This window comes from Vigna unguiculata, chromosome 10 (genome assembly GCF_037176805.1).
Source record: "Vigna unguiculata cultivar grain cowpea cultivar isolate G323 ecotype 2 chromosome 10, ASM3717680v1, whole genome shotgun sequence".
Lineage (NCBI taxonomy): Eukaryota > Viridiplantae > Streptophyta > Magnoliopsida > Fabales > Fabaceae > Vigna > Vigna unguiculata.
This window is the reverse complement of record NC_140801.1, coordinates 50,266,535-50,289,813: the sequence shown is the minus strand read 5'-3', so window position 1 is coordinate 50,289,813 and position 23,279 is coordinate 50,266,535. Positions and strand designations below refer to the sequence as shown.

At 28.9% G+C, this 23,279-nt stretch overlaps 2 protein-coding genes across 2 annotated transcripts; one reads left to right on the top strand and one right to left on the bottom strand.

Annotated features, from left to right (window-relative positions):
- Positions 1–5,697: 5,697 nt before the first annotated feature.
- On the bottom strand, positions 5,698–8,437 carry PME1 (pectin methylesterase 1). The gene is made up of 2 exons (XM_028051741.2): positions 7,245–8,437; positions 5,698–6,570 (listed from the first exon to the last, which is right to left on the bottom strand). The coding sequence occupies exons 1-2, from the start codon at positions 8,314–8,316 to the stop codon at positions 5,888–5,890; spliced, it is 1,755 nt and encodes a 584-aa protein (XP_027907542.2). The 5' UTR covers positions 8,317–8,437; the 3' UTR covers positions 5,698–5,887.
- Positions 8,438–19,760: 11,323 nt separating this feature from the next.
- Positions 19,761–20,343, top strand: LOC146883406 (putative invertase inhibitor). Its single transcript, XM_085667699.1, has one exon. It carries the CDS (start codon positions 19,781–19,783, stop codon positions 20,339–20,341), a length of 561 nt encoding a protein of 186 aa, XP_085523825.1. The 5' UTR covers positions 19,761–19,780; the 3' UTR covers positions 20,342–20,343.
- Positions 20,344–23,279: the final 2,936 nt, after the last annotated feature.

Sequence of the window (23,279 nt, the reverse complement as noted above, 5' to 3'; positions counted from 1 at the left end):
ACATCACGTGACTTTTTTCTATTCCCAATAGTACACTATTCCAATGGTATGTAATATATAAATTTAGATAAATGAAACTTGGAAGAAATGTTTTGTTAGGAGTAGACACGTTTTAAGGAAAATTGAATAGAGGAAATGTGGGAGTATGAAAAATTTAAGAAGAAAGGAAAATAATGGTAGAAAAATTTGGAAAGTGTTTAGTATCATTGAAATTATTGAGTTGTTGTGTAATGAATTGGGAAATTAATTATTGAGTTGACGAATTGGAAAAATTCTTTAAAAAATATGGAAAGGTAAGACAAAGTTATAGAAAAATATTTTTGGATTAACATTTTTTTTGTTTATGATTTATTATTATAATAGTGATGTTTATAAATTTAAATAAATTTTTAACTAGTAAAATTAAAAACTAGTTTGAAATATTTTATTATCGTAGGATTTTATATATATATATATATATATATATATATATATATATATATATATATATATATATATATATATATATATATATATATATATATAATTTAACATAATTAAATTTGGAAAGAAGTATATTAGAAGTACATAATGAATGAATATTAATATACATGAAATTAAATTATTAGAGAAATCTATATCTTTTGATATTATGATCATTAAATAGATATTGTGTTTGAATGAAGTTACAAATCAATTATTTGAAGGGTAGTTTGTGTAAATTTTTCGTTTGGATAAAAAGTTTAATGTTGTTTTTATTAGTGTTTATGTTGACGTTTTAATATAAAAGTCGAGTATTTTTGCAACTGCTAATTTGTGCAATATTCTTCTCACATGTTTGATGTATTGAATCATGCATAATTTGGGGATTAATCACTCTAAGTGGATGTTAACATTTGAATGACTTTTTTTCATTTTATTTATGCATTGTAATACTTGGGTTATGTTATGCAACACTACGAAGGAGTTAACATCAGTTGTGCTACGTCTTTTATTAATATTTTCAAATAATACCAATACTTTCAATTGACACTCATATAAATTAATATTATTTAAAATAATATTTTATTAGAAAAAGTTGACGTTAAATAGTAGTTATTTGAGAAAAGTACAGTCAAAATAACTTTTTTCTTAATTTTATAGGACCATAATAGGTTCGATTCATGAGAAATTTCACATCATACCAATGGAATCCGTAAAGATAAATTTGTATAAATTTAAGTAGATAGATATTATGTTTTTTTAAATAGAGTTAGATGATAAAGTCAGTGAATTTAAAGATGAATATTATGATAATTAATGAAAAATTTGAGTGATACTGTAAACTAAAAAATGATTAAAAATTACTAAAATATCATTAATTATAAAAATTAAATTAAATGATTATTAAATGAGTTAAAAATATTAAAATTTAACAATATTTTAAATTATTATTATATATTTTAATTATTTTTAATTATTATATACATGAACCATTACTAATAATTATTATTATTTTATCTATATTATTAATCATTATATTTTTAACAATTATTATATATATAAAAGGAGATATATTACTAATAGATATATTAGTAATTATTAATAAATATATTATTCACACCTATAATATCAGTTACTTAACTGGTGTTCACACACACAAAACACGTAATCGATCTTACGCACTATTATTTCATATACACCGATAACGTAATTGATACACTCACGCGCAATCAATAACGTATATTCCATAATTAGATTAACATGACTATATATATATAAAGAACTAAAATGTATTAAAGTTTGGGATATAAACGAATTTTAATTTATTATCAAAATTCAAGAACTAAAAACATATTTAACATTTTAATAATTATGTGTTGTAATTTTTAACATTTTCTAAATCGGAATTTTATTTATAAACAAACAATTTCTCATACTATAATTTTACTTATAATTACTTCAAAATATATAGACATTTTTTAAATAAAAACTTTTTATTCTTGCAAAATTAACTTCTTAAATTAAGCACTTTCCAAAAATTTAATTCTTTTGAATTTCTACACCTTACTTCATTCTTCCTATATTATTATTACTACAAATATTTTCATTTCTCAATTTTATTTTACAAATAACCATCATATTTATATACTTTTATTGAAACTTTTGTCCTCAACTTATTTAAGTTCTTACTTATTTTCCTCTAATTTTTCCTTCCTTCATAATTAAATAAAAAATAAATATATGAAAACCAAATTCGGAATTTAGTTTCTTGAGAATCGAATTCCAATTAATTTTCAACTGCAATTTGTCCAATTATATGTCAAAATTGAGCTCTTTGAAAACTAAATACTACCTACAATATGCTATTAAAGGAATTAAAAGAAGAGACCATACTAGTTAGGTCAAAATTTTCACAAAAGGACACTTACTCGAGATTTTGGATATTTTATTTGATCTTTATGGTACAATGACCACTTTTTTTTTTTTACATAATTAACTAGTACCTTTTCAGTGCATTCAATGATGGATATTTCAAAATGTTTATACTTTAATATCATTTACATTTACCGATTATTTCCAAAATAGCAACACGGATTTTACTTTCAGCTTGGCGAATAAAATTAACTTTATGCATTACAATACATATTCCCTCACATGATGGCTTTGAAAAGAGTGAATTGAAAAATACGAAAATGATTCCATCTATGTAAAGAATGTACCATATTACTAGCTTTAGAGTATTTATATAAATTTGTAGTTTACATATAAGTACTTTTTTTTTATAACTTAATTCGTTGATGAATAATCTATATCAAGAAATATAATTGACTATTTTAATAAAGTATCACCTCTAAGCTGTTTTTTTTATTCACATAGTTGAAACTCGATTTCTTTTAAAGAAAAAAAAAATCAAACTTTAATATTTCAAATTTATAAATTTTGATGATGAATAGGGTTGAATCATAATCCTCTTAACTTTGTTAACCTAACCTATGATAAGGTGGGATTAATATTTAAATTTAATAATCATTATTTTTTATGCTTTTGAGGGGGAGTGATAGATGAAATTTTGAATTGAATACTGTGGATTCGTAATCTGTGGATCAAATTACTTCGATGGTGGTTTGTAGTGTGGGAAATAAAATGTTGCATTTCATCTTTTTCTTTTCTTCTTTTGTCCAATTTCTGTCTCTGTTTTCTATGATTTTCTTAATGACTTCTTCAGAGTCCATAATTGACTTTTGTATATCAGAATTTGTACATTACTTGCCTTTGGGTCCACAAATCATAAAATGGGCACTGCCAAATTAATTGCCAACTTCTACAATCCAATAATATTCATTCTGCATAAAAGATATTTTATATATATTGTCAAAACCTATAATTTTTAATTATTGATATTTGTGAAAAAGATCAAAACCTATAAATAAGTAAAAAGAAAGAAACAAATACAAAAAACATGCATTTGATTTGATGCAAAAGAAAGGAGATGGTTGAAATATTGTATGCTATAACTTGTGATTATTGTAAAAAGAAAAAGTACTATTTAATAATTATTTGTTATATAGGGGTAAAATAATTAAAAAAAAAATAGGGGAAGATAATATCAAATAAGAATAAATAATATTTGTAAAATAGAGAAAAAAAAGTTATCGTTTCTTAATGTAAATTTATGGTATATCTCCGACAAATGAACTTTGTAAGCTTTACTTAATTAAGAAATTTGTCTCATGGTTGTATAATACATATTTAATTCAAGAATTAAGGACAGATCTTATAATTATAGTCCAAGTTTGTAGTAATTTACAAGATGGATTATACCATTGTTTAGATATCATCAAATATTTATGTAGAAGTTGAATCCTACAAGTTATCCAGGTCAGGTCAGTAAAATGTAATTAGTGATTTCATGAATTTGGATTATCTACTGAATTTTGTTGTGTTGTTTTTTTATTGTGTTTTCATAATATATTAATTATTACTAATTTTGACGTTTTAAAATATATTAAAAAATATTTAAAATAACAACACAATGTATTTTTAATGTTCAACAGATGACAACACAACAACAAAAACCAAAAAAGAATATGGACTCGTGATTTCATAGAGTTAAACTTGTAACTGTTCTTGTGTAATTTTGGGAAGTGTATTCTCTTTTGATATTTTGATAGAAAATGGATAATATATTTATAACAATGTACTACTTAATTGACATATAATTGAAAGTTTTTAATTATTTATCTCACACTTTATTACATTGTTACATGGAAAAGGAAATAGTGAGTAAAGTAAACTAGAACTACAAAAGTAATAAGCTAAATTACTTTTTTTTTTCATTCGTATTTTTCTTTTCGTGATTTTTTTTATAATTTTAAATTTATATATTTGATTTATTTTTCAATATTTTGATAAAAAAATATTTTTCATTATAGTCCAATTCATCTTCTTCTACAAGAATAACCTTCTCTTATAGATGATTATCACATAGATCCACATTAGGTATTTTGTTATTTTTCGAGAGTAGCCTTTTCCTATAGGTAAGTTTAATTGGATAAACAATTGTCATGCATCAATTTTTCTTTTGAGGGAATATTATCGTAAAGATTTTACGGCTCAAACCTATACTAAAAGTAAGAAGTTTTTAGAACACTTGAATCTTGATTCATTAAATCTTGATGAATACGAGAAACCAATAATATTATCTCTACAAATGCTATAATATCTCTTTTTAACTTTTAGATTTCAAAAATTTGTTGTTTAAATGGGAAAATAAATATAGCTTTTAAACAAAATGTGTTTGCTGATGAGATTAATCCAGTATCTTAATGGATTAATAGCATTAAAGTTTAAAGGTTTAAATATGTTTTTAGTCTTTTAACTTTAAGTGAAATTAAAATTAGTCATTATTTAAAAGTCTGACTCAATTTAGTCACTCAAATTTAAAAATACATAAATTTAGTTATTTTAATAGAAAAAGAATAAATTTATTTAACATTTCAAATATATTCTAATTAATATTGAAATAAGAATGTCTCAAACAATATAAATTCAAATATTATCATGAATAGCTAACTGAAATTGCTAATATAATTGATTACTTTACTGAACTAATCACTGGTACATAGAAAATCAATTTTTTAAAATTCACTTAATTAATCGATTATATTATATACTTAATGAATTGATATGATCATAAAAGCAATGTTTCTTGTTAAGAATTTACCTAATTGATTAAAATGACAGTTTTGATAGATAAACATTTAAAAATGACTAATTACTCGTCAACTATCCTTAGTCCATTATGTTAAGATTAAAGTAATTTTAAAGACTTTCTAGCTTCACTTATAATAAACCTAGACTTAATTTCAACTAATTTATATTGAAAATGTCCTAACACTAACTATCATAACTATCAAAGACCTTTACCCATATTTGTTTATTAGAGCATAATCGTTCTTTAATTTAATTTTACTTGTCTTACCGTTAAATTGCATATAAATACCCAAAATATTTATTTATAAATGTCTCATCTTTATAACATACAAATTCTAAACAATCCACGAAACAAACCATGTCAGCATAAACAATTTTACATCATACATTCTATTAAGTTAATGTTTTTCTAACTTAAAATAATCTTCATAAACAATCAATGGCATATTCAATAACCTTACAATTTTTCCTTTCACTATAAATGCTTTAACTGACATGCAATTGTTTACCAAGCTGGCACAATATTCAAACAGTAGTTAACATATTCATTCTTCCTTCTTCTTTTTTCATCTGAAAAATTTGACATATTTTTCAAACCTTAATGTGTAGAAAAATTTCATAAACCAATAAAAAGTAGGTCAAAAAAATGAGCAAAATACATGTTAGAAGAGCGTGATTAAAAAGACAAGTTAAACATGAGTGTATGTTTGTATCACAGATTAGAATCAAACTGTACAGCTGCACTAGGCAACCAATCAGGGCCTTGGATAAAGGACTGCACAGAGAACTTATCTGCATCGCTGTCCGTGAGAGTGGGCTTATACCCGGCCCATTTGACCCTCTGGGACACGTCAGCTCCAGGCCCAGTATTCTGATACTCCGCGTAGAAGATGGTACTTGCAGGTTCCACATTAGCGACCCAACTCATCCACCCCACCGGATTCAGGAACGACCCAATCTCAGATTGCATGATGACGGTGGTGGAGAAATCTTTCCATGGCCTACCAAGGTATGTGGGAGCTGTGAGATTGTTTCCCAGAGGAGTGATCGTCGATTTCTGAACTATAATTCCAGTGTTCTGGTTAGGGTCTTTCTTTCCCTGAGCTGTGATGGTGTTGAACTGGTTTGGTAGGGGCTGTCTCGGCATTATTTTGCAATTTTGGAACACAACTGCAGCATTGCCGAAGATGAAGTCTATGGTGCCTGTAATGTCACAGTCACGGTAGAATTGGCGGTTGGAATGAGCATAGAGGGTGTCTTGGAAGCCATCAAAAGAGCATCTGAAGAACACAGAGCGATCTGACCCAGATCTTAATGCCACTGCCTGGTGCTTTGAAGCTCCTGCATTGTTCACAAACCCTATGTCTTTGGCTATGAATCCCTTGCCTTTAACAGCTGCGAAAAGTAACAAGTTCCTGTTAGTTTTATAGGTGGTGATATTCCTGTGTTTAATGCAAGAGTTATTAATTTGTTAATTTTTGTACAAACATCATCGTTTCAAGCGTAACAAAATAGGTCAACACCTAAATCCATATCTGTTGTCTGAAGACAGCATTTATGGATGTTGGATATGGGTGGATGTTGTTAGGTATGAGAAGGTAATGCAGACATCACATGGGAGGCCATGAATGATGCAGAAAACAGCATAATGCTTGATGGGTCGTGTTACTGAAAGAGCAGACAAACAGCCAATTGTGCGAGTGTCCACACATGATCACACTTCATACCATGTGGTTCGCTAACGCACTTGCCACATGCTTCTCCATCTACCTTTTTTTTTTTTTTCATATAAATGATGAATCCTCACAAATTCTATTTTATCTATTGATCACTCAAATTAATTGTAGCTATACCAATCAATTTGTTTTCATTTTCCATTAATCTTATTATGCACACAGAAAATAAAAAATCATGCCAAAGTATTGAAGGGAGAATAATCAAACCAAACTCCCAATAGAAAATTAGAATCATTCTAAACCTTTTCAAACATTGCATTAAAAACAAGGTAACTGGTGATAAAAAAAATGCAGAAAATAAAGAAAGAAAGAAATTATAAGTAAAGTGATTACCGAAAGTTGCAGTTTCGAAAGTCGGAGTTCCGTCCATGAAGTTCCGGCTACCGACGATGATGGTCTTGTCCTTGCCATCACCGTAGATCATCACATTCCACGTGTTCTTATCCAAATCGATGTTCTCCACGTAGCTCCCTTCCTTCACGTACACCGAGAATCTCTTCTCGCTCTTCTTCTTCACCGACTTCAGCGCCTCGCCGATCGTCTTGAACTGTCCACTGTCGTCCTTCGCCACCACAACATCCGGCGTCGAGTCGTTGTTCTTCTCCTCCAGCAGCCTTCGCTCCGCCGCGCCCAGCCACTCCGGGAACCCTAGCAGCCGCCGGTGGTGAATCGGCGCCTCGAACCGCGACAGCAATCCCAGGATCCTCGTCACGATAGCCAAGCTGTTGCTCGCGAACTCCGTGGAGTTCCTCATGGCGGTATCGATCTCCTGAAGAGCGCCGCGAGCTGCAGTGGAGTTCAGCTCGCCGAGCGCGTCGAGGCACGTGTCCTGGTCCGTGAGCGCCGCGCTGAGCCACGTCTCCACGTCGCTGACGCTCGCCGAAGAAACGATCCTTCCGGTGACGGTTCCGAGCGCGGAGATCGAGTCGTTGAGGCGGTCCAGCGCGTCGCCGATGACGGAACTGCAGACGTCGATCGCCTTCTGCAGACGCGCGTCGTGCTCCGCATTGGCGCGAATCTTGGAAGGGAAGCTGGAGAGCTTGGAGAGCTCGTCAATGGCGACGCGCAGCGAGAGCTTGAAGAGGAGCTCCGGGTCGGTGGTGTTGGATTCCGGTAACGAGGATATGGAGGTGAAGCAGGAGTTAGGGTAGCGAGTGGCGTCGCACACCGCTTTGAGTGACGCGGCCGGAGACAACTGAGTTTGCGGCGCCGAGTCAGATGAGGGCGAAGATTTGTTGTTGCGGTTGTGTATGACGACCCCTGCAACCGCAGCGATGATGACCGCAATTAGAACGATGGAAGACACTGTGATGATTATGATGCGCTTACGTGTCTTCTTCTGATAGGCTTGCTGCTCCAACTCGTCAACTTTGCCGTAGCCTTTGAATGACTTAATTGTATCCATTCTTAGGATCTGTTTGGTTTGCTCACACTACCCACTCTCTACTCAAAAATGGCTCTTTCTAGCTTCTATACTTTCCCTTTTATATCGAACTTTGGTGGCATTTCATAAGAGAAAAAAAAAAACACAAATAAAATACCCGTTACCTAGTCCTATGATTCAACGTGTGACACTTTAGATTTACGTGGAATGTTACTATTTTCACTTTAAATAAATTAGTAACACATGACAAGATTTTTTTATTTTATTTTTTTACTTTACTTTATACCGTGGGAGCTTTTTATTTGAATTTAATGTTTATTTTTTATTTTTATGCTTTGGGACAAGAATGTGAAGAGTGAGTGCCTTTTCCACAATGCTTCTTTGCTAAGATTCAGAGCAATCAGCATCTAAGAACAAATTCATTTTTTTTATGCAGAATAAACATTGGAAAGGTTAGCACTCACAATCATGGTGTTTCGTGGGTTCATTGCATTCCTATTAAAAAAAAAACTTTCACTTAGAAGTGTTTTATCGTCTTAAGTTTCAACCAACAAAACCCAAACATTTTTCCAACAATCCATGGTTCGGATTTGCAAAATTAAACTATGTAGTGCATTACAACATTATGTAGTGAGGTTCTTGTTGGATTCTTAAATCGAATACACGGTTTGGAAACGGTATTGTGGGAATCTAAGAGAATAAAACCACACGGTTTCCTTATTTCATTCTTCCCACTGCATCTCTGAGCTGTGTTTTATGGTTCATTCATTTCCCAACTGTGTGTACACTGAGAAGACAGAGACCTTTTCTTTTATTTATTTTTTTAAAAAAACGCAGTATGTTTTAGTCAAACCATCAAACAATCATTAAAAAAAAAAGAAAGAGCTCGTTTTAAAAATAATATTTATTTTTCGCTTACTTATTTTTCAGATGTAAGATGTTGGATATAATTACACGAAACCTAACACCTAACAACTAAAATTATATTTAACAAGCCTCAGATATTTAAAATGATAATTTAAGAGAACATTTTATTTATTATTGGATATGGCAATGATTTGCGCTGGCATGTGGCAACTATCCGGTAATCGCGCCATTCGCATACGGTTTGTTTGATTGTTTTTTCTTTCCTCGTCTCAACAAATGTTGCAAATGTGTGTTCCCATGAAACTGCAACTTCAAAATATACAATGGATAAAAAAAATGAAAATCAAGTTTTTTTTTCTGCCGCCTATAATCACTTTTAAATTGAAGCAGATTAAATGAAGAAAACAACGTTATTGAAAAGCTTTAAATCAAAGAGTTACATTCATTTTGCAATGTAAAGAGCATTGTATAGTCCCAGATGTTTAATTCAGTGAGAACTTCTCCTAAGTTTCATTGCTGTTAACAAATGACAAGTTTATTTGTAGTTGTTAAAATTTAAATGTGAAAAGGTTCTTAGTATATCTTGTATATTTATTTTTTGTTGTACCTTCTTTCTATATTGCACTGAAAAAAAAAAGTAACCGGTTTTTCAAACAATGCATTTGAGAATTGGGGTGCGTAGTGTTTGGGTATGGGCTAGTCCTAATTAAGTATTTTGCTATCTGGACTCCCATTGTCACTAAGTACACCTCCACAATGACAGGAAAAAGACTAAAATACCTTCTCTCACTTTATCACATATCGCTGCTACCACTGCTATTGTGGCTGTCATTCGAGAATTTACTTGAACCATCAGATACTACATATATTTGAATTTGGATTTCATATTTGTAAAATAAAATTTAATTGAGATATCTATTTAAAAATTATGAATTTAGTAATGATATATATATATATATATATATATATATATTAATGAAATTTGGTTTTAAATATAATTTACTGTGATAGCACGAATTTAATCAATATAATTTTTATTGAGAAACAGTGGTATACTTATATAATTTAAAAAAAAATGATTTAAAAGTCATTTTGATTATATATATATATATATATATATATATAGAAAGCAGACATAAGAAGATAAAAGAAAAATGAAAAAACTAAAATTAAAATTAACGTTTGTATATCTATAATGTAAAAGATAGTAATGTTCAGTTCAATAGTGAATGATATATTGAATCGAACAATAATTTATGGAATAAATCTTAATATTATATAAAATTACAAATTTATATCTAATCTAATTTTATAAAATATAAACTCAGAAATTTAAGTTCAATTTTAGTTTATAAAGTTAACTTCTAAAATGAAATACTAATCCAACTTGTATGTTGTATATCATTTATGTAAGATGTGCATGAATAGATAAATACTAGTTCAAGCAAATATGATCCCAGATTGTAGTCTTCTAAGAAAAAAAGGAAGATATTAATAAATGTGTGTTCAAGTACTACATTAAATAAAAGGAAAGTGATTGGTTAACAAAGTTTTTTAACAAACTTTTTGACAAATTACTAATTTAAGTAAAAAAGTATTATTTTATTTTATTTTGGTTAAAAAATAAAATGATAATCTATTTTAATTTCATTTATAGTAACTTTGTCAACTTTGTAAAAAAAAAAATTGTCAAAACATTATTTTCCTAAATAAAAATAAACAAGGTAAATAACATGTAAAAAAAATAGTCCAAGCATGGTCTAAGGATATTTAGAGAAATGTCTCCATGACGAGAAAACAATAGATTAATCATGAAATCAAATTTGCTTCAATTCAAGCTATACTTTATATTAAATTAAGAGTAGGTCCAAATTTTATGCATTTCTAAATTAAGTGAAGAAGAACTTCTCACCTGTACATTTCCATAAAATTTGCATACCGTTGTAGCTTTATCACCAAACCTTTCATTGTTGGAAACTTCATTGATGGCAACTTCTGGATACCTAATACTATTGTCTTTCACCTCTGGACTTTGAGAAAAATGAAAAAAAGAGAGAAAGATATGTATTGTTTGGTAATAAATGTTGGTTAATAAAATTTTAAAGCGTTTTAGCAATTGGGATATGATGTTTAGACACAAATGCTAAAACAAGTATTTGAATATTTGGTGCCTCATGTATTAAATGTGTATGAAGATTTGGGTTCACAACAGATATAAGTGGCAAGATTTTTACAACTAAATGTTATACGTCTATTTCTTTGTTTCTTTGTGTGATTTTGTTCAATATTATAACAAATTGTTTCTAAGACATATATTTAATCATTTTTACTTAATATTAATATTTTTATTTATTATTTATTTTTATCATATGAAGTATTGTTTCAGTGTTTTTTATATGATTATTTTACTTTTTTTAACTCATTCTTAATAGGAAAATGATATAGTGACTACTATGATCAGTTATGGATAATGATTCAACAAGGTTATTAGGATCAGTTCTACACTCAACAATGACTACTATGGTAAGGAAGTTTTTTGCATAAATGTTGCAATTTTGCAATACTGTAGCAGCATCATTGTAAAGATAAAATTCACTATGTCGCACGCACGTACACGTACACATGCACGTACACACGCACACACACAATTGCCTGTAGAATTGTTTTCCCGTATGGATACATAATATGTCTTGATAACTCTCAAAATCGCATTTGTAAAATACTGAGCGATCTGAGGCGGAAAACAATGTCATTGCTTGTTGATTTGCTGCTCCTGATATATTCCTAAATGTGATGTCTCGAGCAATAAATCCATCGCTCTTAGAAGTTGAAGAAAAGAAGATGATGAAATTTAGTTATTTTTTATTCTTCTTAAGAAAAAATAATAATAACTATCCAAAATAATAATTACATCAATTTAGTTGATAAAAACATAATTAAAAAACACATGCTTACCAAAAGTGGTTGTATCGTAGGTTTGGAAGCCTCCTACATAACTTTGGTTATTTGTGATTACGATTTTTCCAATACGGTCTCCCACAAGCATTATTAGTTGATTTTACCTCAACTATTTCATCGTACACTCCCCTTAATGTATATCACATACCTTCTACTGTTACTCTTTGGACTAGGGTCAAAAGTTGCTTTCACACTTGTGAAGTTTTTGAAACCATCTTTGGCTACAATCACATTAGCTTTAGAAGATACTAAATATGATTGTAGCAACAAATATTTGTCATCTGACTTCACCCATGTAGGGTTGGTCAATTCACAAGGTTCAAGGGTTTGGCTAGAGCAAGAAATACAAAAAAATGAAAACAAAATCAGTAGAAAGGAATAGGATGCCATGATAACCTTAATAATGTCAACTTGTGAAGAAGTATGAGTATAAGGGTTTTGTGTAGGAAGAAGTATTTTGGCCAACGTATATATAGTTTGTACAGTTTCAAACACATTGCATTCTGAAATGATTCTCTCCTAGAATGCAAATTTTGTTCATTAGTATCTTAAGTAAATAATGTATAGACATTGCACACTGGTATTCAAAATATATAATAATATTCAAAAACAAGTTTTACGGAATAAAAAATATATAAACATATTTCTTTAAGAGTTCAGACTAGAAAAAAAATACCATTTATATTGCTACAACAACAACTTTAAAGGTAACCCTTTATCAAACATACTAACCACTCATACCTTCCCCTCAATCCCACAACTTTAACTATGGACTTCTCATCCTTCCAAAGTGCCTCTAAACCTGCACTTCATTTGCTCCCACCAAAATGGTGATCATCGCAAAAGAACACGACACAATATCACAAAGTGTCTCTGGATAGTGTTGGAGTCAGGACCAGTGTTTGCATATTCTACATAGAACAAAGTGTCATCAAACTCAGGCTTACCTTCCCAATCCATCCAACTAGTAGGACTGATGAAACTATAGGAAGGTTTTCATGAACATTGTTCTTGAGTACTTTTTCCAGGGTCTACCAAGGTATGCTTTCACGAAACTAGGGTTGCAACCTGGAGCACTAGTGACCTCTGAGTTGTGGATGATGATTTCACTACGGTTCTCAGGATCAGTTCTACCATGAGCAGTGACTACTATGGTCAGGGAGTTTCTTGCATAAATGTTGCAATTTGGCAATACTGCAACAACATCATTACAAAGATAAAATTCATTGTGTCATACGTACGCACGCACGTACGCACACACGTAGGCATGTGCGCATGCACACACACACACACATACACACACAATTCTCTATAGAATTGCTTTCCCATATGAATACATAATGTGTCTTGATAACCCTAAAAATCACATTTGTAAAATACTAAGTGATCTGTGGCAGTGGAAAGCAATGACATTGCTTATTGATTTGTTGCTCCTGCAATATTTCTATATGTGATGTCTCGAGCAATAGATCCATCACCCTTAGAATGAGATTTTTGAAATAAAATTTTCAGGATACATCAATTGCATTTTAGAATAAGCTTTTGGAAATAAAATTTTGAAATAAACTTTTCAAAATGTTTTGAAATAAATTTCTCAAAAACATTCTCACATGAAATAGGTTTTGGAAAAACCTTTCTGGGACAAACTTTTTTCCACATTCTCTCTTTTCTTTGCAACTTACTCCCCCTAATTTCTTCTTCTGCAGCAACAAAAGTGAAAGAGACTATGAAAACATAATGAATTTATTTGACTCTTTAATAAATTTATTTAACAAATTTAACTAAAATAATATATCTTACATAAACATGGAAAATAAGGGAAGAAAACTTACATGAAATAACAATTATATTGATTCTACATTAAAAACTTGGAACATATTTAAGCTTGACAAATACTAATTCATAAGCAATAACAACAATTTAAATATAAGAAACACTTTTTATTTAATTTAAAGTCTAGAGTTGAAAGGAAGACCAATATTATGTATCCATGAATTATTATCAATACAATTTTCAACAGTAAAAGGCTAACCCTTCCAGTTGACTCTAGGGATAGTGTTGGAGTCAGGACCAATGTTTGCATATTCTACCATGAGCAATGACTATTATGGTAAGAGAGTTTCTTGCATAAATGTTGTAATAATGCAGCAACATCATTGCAAAGATAAAATCCATTGTGTCGTACGTACGCACGTATGCACGCACGTGTGTACGCACGCACACAATTCTCTATAGAATTGCTTCCCTGTATGAATACATAATGTGTCTTGATAATCCTAAAAACCACATTTGTAAAATACTGAGTTTCTTGATCTAAGGTGGAAAGCAATTCAACTGCTTATTGGTTTGCTACTGCTGCAATATTCCTATATGTGATGTCTCGAGCAATAGATTCATCACCCTTAGAAGCTGAAAAAAGAAGAAGAAGAAATTTAGTTACTTTTTTCTTTTTTCATATACAAATAGATAAATAATAATAACAATCCAAAATACTAATTAAATCAATTTATTTTATAGAAACAAAATTAAAAAACATATGCTTACCAAAAGTGCTAGTATCATAAGTTTGGAAGCCTCCTACATAACTTCAGTTACCTATGATTATGATTTTTCCAATACCGTCTCCCACAAACATTATATTGGATGATTTTATCTCAACTATTTTATCGTATACTCCACCCTTAATGCATATAACATACCTCATATTGTTACTTTTTTGGAGCAGAGTCAACAACTGCTTTCACACTTGTGAAGTTTCCATAACCATCTTTGACTACAATCACATTAGCTTTAGAAGATACTAAATATGATTACAGCAACACATGTTTTTTCACCTGACTTCACGCATGTAGGGTTGGTCAATTCACAAGGTTCAAGGATTTGGTTAGAGCACGAAATAGAAAAAAAAATGAAAACAAAATAAGTAGAAGGGAATAGGATGCCATGATTACCTTAATAATGTCAATTTGTGAATAAGTACGAGTACAAGGGTTTTGTGTAGGAAGAAGTGTTTTGGCCAATGTATATATAGCCTAACTCCTCATTAGTTTGTATAGTTTCAAACACATTGCATTCTTAAATGATTCTCCCATATAATGCAAATTTTGTTCACTAGTATCTTAAGTAAATAATGTATAGTAATGTGACATTGCACACTAGTATCTATTGTAATGTGGAATTCTTATAAGACTCTACAACTTTAGCATTTGAGATGATTTTGAGATATTATTCGAGTTTTGTGTTTAAACATATCATGAAAGCTATGCAGTCAACAATAACATTTTGAAGGAGGTTAATATATACACAAACAAAGAAAGGAAAAGACAACACAATATACTTGAACAAAACTTTCATATTTAAAAAGTGAACTATATTTTAAATATTTTGATTTAAATCATGTCTTTACTAGAAGAGGGAAAAGACATGTCCAGAAAAATTATCTGATATGTAATGTTGTTTTGCAAAATAATGTTTTGGACGCATTTAAGACTCTATATCCTATCTTTTATTCCTCGTTAATACAAATAACATTCAATTTTAATGTTTGTGCTTTGTAAGCATGTTATAATATTTTTGGTTTCTTAAAAGAGGAATGGGTGTTGAACCTTCCTAATTAATTAGCCATTAGCAACAAGGGGAAATAGTACCTTTAAAAGTAAATATTTACCTATAGCAACAAAAGCTATATTTACTCTCATTAAACTTTCATTTAATTCACCACTTTTATAAAGTTATAATTTCATCATTGATTGTTTGGATATTCAATTTATCTATGTTCCTATTATGACTTCATTCAACTACATTGCATCAACATATATACTAGTGAACTTGGAGTTGTGGATGATGATTTCACTGGGGTTCTTAGGATTAGTTCTACCTTAAGCAGTGACTACTATGATAAGGGAGTTTCTTGCATAAATGTTGCAAATTGGCAATACTGCACAACATCATTGCAAAGATAAAAGTCATTGTGTCGTACGTATGCACGCACGTAAGTATGCACACGTACGCACGCACGCATATGCATACGCATGTATGCACGCATGTGCATACGCATGTACGCACGCACGCACACAATTCTCTATAGAATTGCTTCTCTGTATGAATACATAATGTGTCTTGATAATCCTAAAAACTGCATTTGTAAAATACTGAGTGATCTGAGGTGAAAAGCAATGCCACTGCTTATTGATTTGCTATTTGCTACTCCTGTAATATTCCTATATGTGATGTCTCGAGCAATTGATCCATCACCCTTAGAAGCTGAAAAAAAGAAGAAGAATAAGAAAAAAATTAGTTATTTTTTCTTTTTTCATATACAAATAGATAAATAATAATAATTATCCAAAATACTAATTAAATCAATTTAGTTTATAGAAACATAAATAAAAAACATATGCTTACCAAAAGTGGTTGTATTGTAGGTTTGGAAGCCTCCTACGTAACTTCAATTACCTATGATTATGATTTTTCCATTTTTCCAATACCATCTCCCACAAACATTAAATTGGTTGATTTATCTCAACTATTTCATTGTACACTCCACCCTCAATGCATATCACATACCTCCTATTGTTACTCTTTAGAGTAGAGTCAACAACTTCTCTCACACTTGTGAAGTTTCCATAACCATCTTTGACTACTATCAAATTAGCTTTAGAAGATACTAAATATGATCACAACAACAAATGTTTTTTCACCTGACTTCACGCATGTAGGGTTGGTAAATTCACAAGGTTCGAGAATTTGGTTAGAGCACGAAATACAAAAAAAATGGAAACAAAATAAGTAGAAGGGAATAGGATGATATGATAACCTTAATAATGTCAATTTGTGAATAAGTACGAGTATAAGGGTTTTGTGTAGGAAGAAGTGTTTTGGCCAATGTATATATAGCCTAACTCATCATTAGTTTGTATAGTTTCAAACACATTGCATTCTCAAATGATTCTCCCTTAGAATGCAAATTTTGTTCACTAGTATCTTAAGTAAATAATAATGTATAGTATGTAGTTGGAGAAAGTTGTGATTCTAATTATTAGAACCAATACCAGAGATATTATGTGAATATACTATTATTCCAATATCCCTAATATTTTGTCCGTGTGTGTGCAGCCATCATTATCAATTATTTCATGTATTATTTATTGTATTCAATGATGACTTCATTACAGAAATTATGATTGTACTGTATTGTGTTTATATAAACACAACATCCATCTGCAATACAAATGTACAGATTTGCACGACAATATTCCTCCATTTTATCTTTCTAATGTGACATTGCACACTAGTATCTATAGTAATGTGGAATTCTTACAAGACTCTACAACTTTTGTATTTGAGATGATTTTGAAATATTATTCGAGTTTTGTTTTTAAACATATCATGAAAGCTCTGCAATCAACAATAAAATTTTGAAGGAGTTGAATATATACACAAACAAAGAAAGGAAAAGACAACACAATATACTTGAACAAAAATTTCATATTTAAAAAGTGAATTATATTTTAAATATTTTGATCTAAATCATGTCTTTACCAGAAAACGGAAAAGACATGTTCACAAAAATTATCTAATATGTAATGTTGTTTTGCAAAATAATATTTGGAACGCATCTAAAACTCTATATCCTATCTTTTATTCCTCGCCAACACAAATAAAATTCAAATTTAATGTTTGTGCTTTGTAAGCATGTTATATAATATTTTTGGTTTCTTAAAAGAGGAATGAACGTTAATTAGCCATAAGTAATAAAGGCGAAATAGTACCTTTAAAAGTTAATATTATCTATAACAACAAAAGCTATATTTAGTTGTCATCAAACTTTCATTTAATTCATCACTTTTATAAAGTTATAATTTCATTATTAATTGGATATTCACTTTATCTATGTTCCTATTATGACTTTATTCAACTACATTGCATCAACATATCTATCTATTATAGGGGAAGTATTATTGACTGAGACCTTGATTTAGGTATCATGATTTTATCTTTTAAAAGATCGGTAAATAACTGAGTGAGTACAACAAATATTTATATATTTCATTTTTAATATAATAAAAAAATTATAATGGTTTAACTTTAATTATTAATTACTAATTATGTTTGTTTTATTTGAATTCAGTTAATAATTAATTTAATTGCCGTGTTAGTATTTAATAGTAATTATTTGTGTTTATCAAAGAGATTATTAATGGTAGTATATTATTAATTTGAATAAAAATTTAACCTTGTAAAACAAAAAGTAAAGAGAGGTAAAAAATTTATTTTAAAGTTAACTACACATTAATATCAAATTTTCCTTATAACTACATGTTATAATTACTAAAAAAACAAACTCTCATAATTACTAAAGATTCTCGTATTCAATTATTATTTTTAAGTTTTTTAGTATAAATAAATTAAATAAAATTGTATTATACTGGATAGAGATTTGTTCCCTTCTAAATTTAATAAATGTCTAGTTTAGAGTTACAACTACACTAAGTTATATCATCATAGTGTGCATCTTTCTAAACATATTTAAATTATTATTACTTAAACTAAACTATTATCATCACAGTGTGCATCCTATATAGCCTCTAATCATTCTAGTTTTCTCGTCTCATGTTTGAGTAAGCATATTCTTACTCCGTAATACATTTATAATATTATATTTAAGTTAAAATATCTTTTTATCTCAATTTTCGTCAAGTTTGATTAAATAAGTCTTAATTTTGGTGTTGTGTTCAAATAGGTCTCAATTTTCATCAATTTTGTTCAATTTGATACTTTTTTGCTAACATCGTTTAAATCATTAACGACTGTGAACAATGATTGCCACGTGTCACTTTATGGTTTTTCTGAATTTTTTTTAATTTTCTATTTTTTAAAAAAAATTTAAATTTTTGTAATTTAAAAAAAAAAATTAATGTCCATGTGTCAACCCAGTAACATGGTACGTGTCAGTCAATGTTATATATTCAATTTGGTCCCTATATTTGTTATTTTTATTCAATTTAATCCCAAATTTTGTTAACATGAACCAATTTGGTATCTTTCCAAATAGAAACCAAATTTAATTTTTATATTAAAATTCACATTTTTTATTAAACATTTTTATATAATATAAACAGTGTTAGCAAAAAAGAACCAAATGAACAAAATTGACGAAAATTGGAATCTATTTGAACACAAAACCAAAAATTAGGACTTATTTGACAAATTGGGACAAAAAAGGCATTTTAACCTTATATTTGATTGTTATAAATAAATTAATGATAACATTAATGTGATAAGTGAATATATTTAAATATATGTAATTATGATATTATTATAATTAAATTTTAAACAATCTGAATTAACAAAAACTTAAATAAATATTAAATATACATTAATAAAAAGAAAGAAAAGATTTTTCAAAAAATATATTAATAATTCATTATTAAATATATCAAATACACTAATTATCTAATTATAGTCAATTTAAACTAAAATAGAAGCAAAAGATTAAAACGTATTAATAATTATGTGATAAAAAATTAAATACACTCACAAGTTAATTTTTTGATTAAAATGGATCCCTACTCAATCCCTACATATATTATGTGATGTATAGATTAAATTGTATCCCATTTCTCACAAACACACTGAAACATAAAAAAGAACAAAAAAAATGACAATGAAATTTGTTTCGAAGGTACCACTGATTTTCATTGTATTTTTCTTTTTGTTCCAAAGCTCACATAGTTCCAATCTTATCTCTGAATCTTGCAAAGAGGTCTTGAAGAAAGACCCAACTTTGAAGTACGATTTATGTGTTACAATCCTTGAAGAAGCTTCTTCTAAGATGCAACCACCACCCAACAACCTACGAGATCTTGCGGGTCTTTCGATTCAACTTTGTAAGTCCAACGCAACGAACGTGCTTTCCATCATTTCAAAGTTCTTGAAAGACAAAAGTTTTGATCAAAACGTGAAGCAGTGCTTACAAGATTGTTCTCGTTTTTACTCGGCTTCCCTTAAAAATATAGACATTGCTATGGTTGCTTTCAAGTCCAAGGATTTCTTCAAAGCTAGTATAAACTTGGGTGCTTCCACATATACCCCTCTTGCATGTGAACATACATGCACGAAACAGAAAGGTGAAACATCTCCTTTAACACGGGAAAACCAAGTCTTCTCCGATCTTAGTGTAATGTCTCTGTATTTCGTTGAGGCTTCTTCAACGTCGTAAGGCTTAAAGAATGTCATATATATACAATAATAATACACTTCTGTTATAACTGAAGAAGGTTATAAAAGTGAGTGTCATGTTTCTTTTTAGCTCTTCTTCTTTTTCTTTGGTATAACATACAATGTAGCACCTCCATTCATTATTCATGTAAAATTGTAGGTAATTTCTCCGTGAGTAATTATTTCCTACAAGATTATAAAATTTGCTAGTATTTCTTACAAAATTTGTTGCGAAAAGTGTTTTATACAAAATATTTTACAAAAAAATTGGTAGCAATTTATTGCAAAAAAATTTCACAACAAAATTTGTAAGTATTTCCTATGAAAAAATTTTCAAAACAAAATTGGTAGAAATATAAATTTTTTTAGTAGTGAATGATTTATTATTATTTTTATTTTATTTTATTTTATTTCAAAGATTATGGTAAGAGATATAAATGTTTATTAACTTGAAATATTTATTTTATTTAAAATATTTCAAAGAAATAAAACATCAATGAATAATTATTAAAAATATATTAAATAGATTTTATGAAAGATATATAAAATGATTATTAGAATATAAGTGGATTATATACGATGGTTATTCCTAAAACGGATTTATTAAAAAGATATAAGATGTATTATGTGGTTATATACAATAATTTAAAAAAGATTATCTTTTAAAAAGTTATCAATGGAGATATTTGGAATATAGTTATTATAGAAATTGTCATTACACAAAATATTTGGCACTTAAAAGAAAAATTTTGTAGAAAATAAAGTGAATATTGATGTGCAATATCAACATTTTTATATATTTCTTGAGAGATAAAAAGTTTGATGTGTAATATCAACATTTTTATATATTTCTTGAGGGATACAAATTTTGATGATACGAGTAAAATTCTCCTTAAGAATATAATTATCAAGAAAATACTTTTAAATGTGGTGACTCATCATTTAATAAACTTCTAATTTCCAGTAATCAAATAAAAATTTCTTTCAAATATTCAACATTAACTCTATGAGAGAAATAAATTAAGCCATTAATGATCATTAAGACTAATATAGGATTTAACAATAGCAAATTCAATTATTGTATCTGCAGTAAAAGACAAAATTTAGCTATATTAAAACCTGATGAAAGAAGAGATTTAATAATAGTAAATTTAGTTATGAAGACATTTAATGTTATTTCTGTAGTAAAGGAAAAATTGAATTGAATCAAAACTTGATAAAAGACAGAACGTCCAATAAAAGAAAAAGTTGGGTTTATCGATGAAAAAAAATAATTCTCCACCATCCTTCTTGACGAAAACCTTAAAGGGGTGTGCAGGGAGAAATAGCCCAACGGAATGGGTTGAATAGTGTTTCCATTGTCCAAATAACCGAGGGTGTGAATAACAAAATACAAGAATTTATGAGATGTATTAAGAAATTTATAGAAGTGTAAGATCGTCCTTAATTAGATCAATGCAACTTCTAAATAATTCGTGTTTAATTATTTTTATATTCCTTAACTGAAAATTAGATAATCCTTAATGTTAATGTTTATTATTTCTAAGAAACAAATTTCATGTTTGCTTTTGACTTAAATATGTAAGTAAATATTGTAAAGTGTGTGCAGACAGTGAGAGAAGTGTTAGCCAAATCTTCAATTCCGTTATGACACTAGTCACCAGATTAATTATTTATCAACATTAAATTACATATATATATATATATATAATTATAATTATTTATCAACAAGAAATATATTCTCAAGATGGGAATTAAAATTTGCAAATTCCACTATTGTATCTGCAGTAATAGACAAAACTAGCTAAATTAAAATCTGATAAGAGAAGAGATTTAATAATAGTAAATTTAATTATGAAGAGATTTAATATTATCTTTGTAGTAGAAGAAAAAATTCAATTAAATTAAAACTGCATAAAAGAACGTCATATTCAACAAAAATATATGCACATCGGTTAAGTCTTCCTAACGAGGAGGTGAGAAGTTTTTGGATTGGGGCCATTTTTTCTTTACCCCATAATTTCAACTTACACTTTAATATTTTTCTTTTTGTATTTTAGAATGTATAATTTAAAATATGATTTTTTGTATTTCATTATATATTCCAAAATATAAAATAAAAAATGCCTATAATCTAGAATCTAAATATATTTCGAGTTATACATTTTAAAATATAATATAAAAGAAATAATATATATTCTAAAATATAAAATTTACAATTGGAATGACACAATCTAATATGCAATAAATTATGGGATGTAGAAAGAAATTTATAAAAGTGTAAGAAATATCTGCCATATAATAATAGTAATTTCATTATTTGTTTGGTACAATGAATACATATTAAGATGAATAGGTTAAATTATATTAGTCAAACTGAAATGGTTGGAGTTGGACCACTTTGTTAAGTTAAAAAAACTTACAAACTTTTATAAAGGGTTTTTCTTCTTGCACCCCAATTTTTCTTTCTGCACCTTCAAGTCTGACTGTGAAGACCATTATGCCCTTAATAAAATATATAATTATAAACTAAATATGTTCGTAGCCGGCACCCCAAAGAATGAAAGTCTGGATCCTATAATTTAATAAAATAAACTTTGTGAGATACTACAACCATGATGAAATATTATAATCTAAGAAGATAAAGATTAGAGATGGGTATAGTATGAGATAGTGAAACCTGTTTTTGTACCGCCTCGTTGTCATTCCTAATAAAAATCAACATTGATCAGGAACCTTTTGATTTCTTCAACTACTCTCTACACGTTCTTCAGAGACCTCACGAGCAATTTGCAATGCCTTATGGGTCCTATCCCATGCCACAATGCCCTTACTGACATCCAGACAATCATGATTATCTAAATAAAATTACTCACTCGTAGACTGCTAAATGACTCTGTTCTTTTGGGTACCTATACATCATCTAGGATGTCATGGCG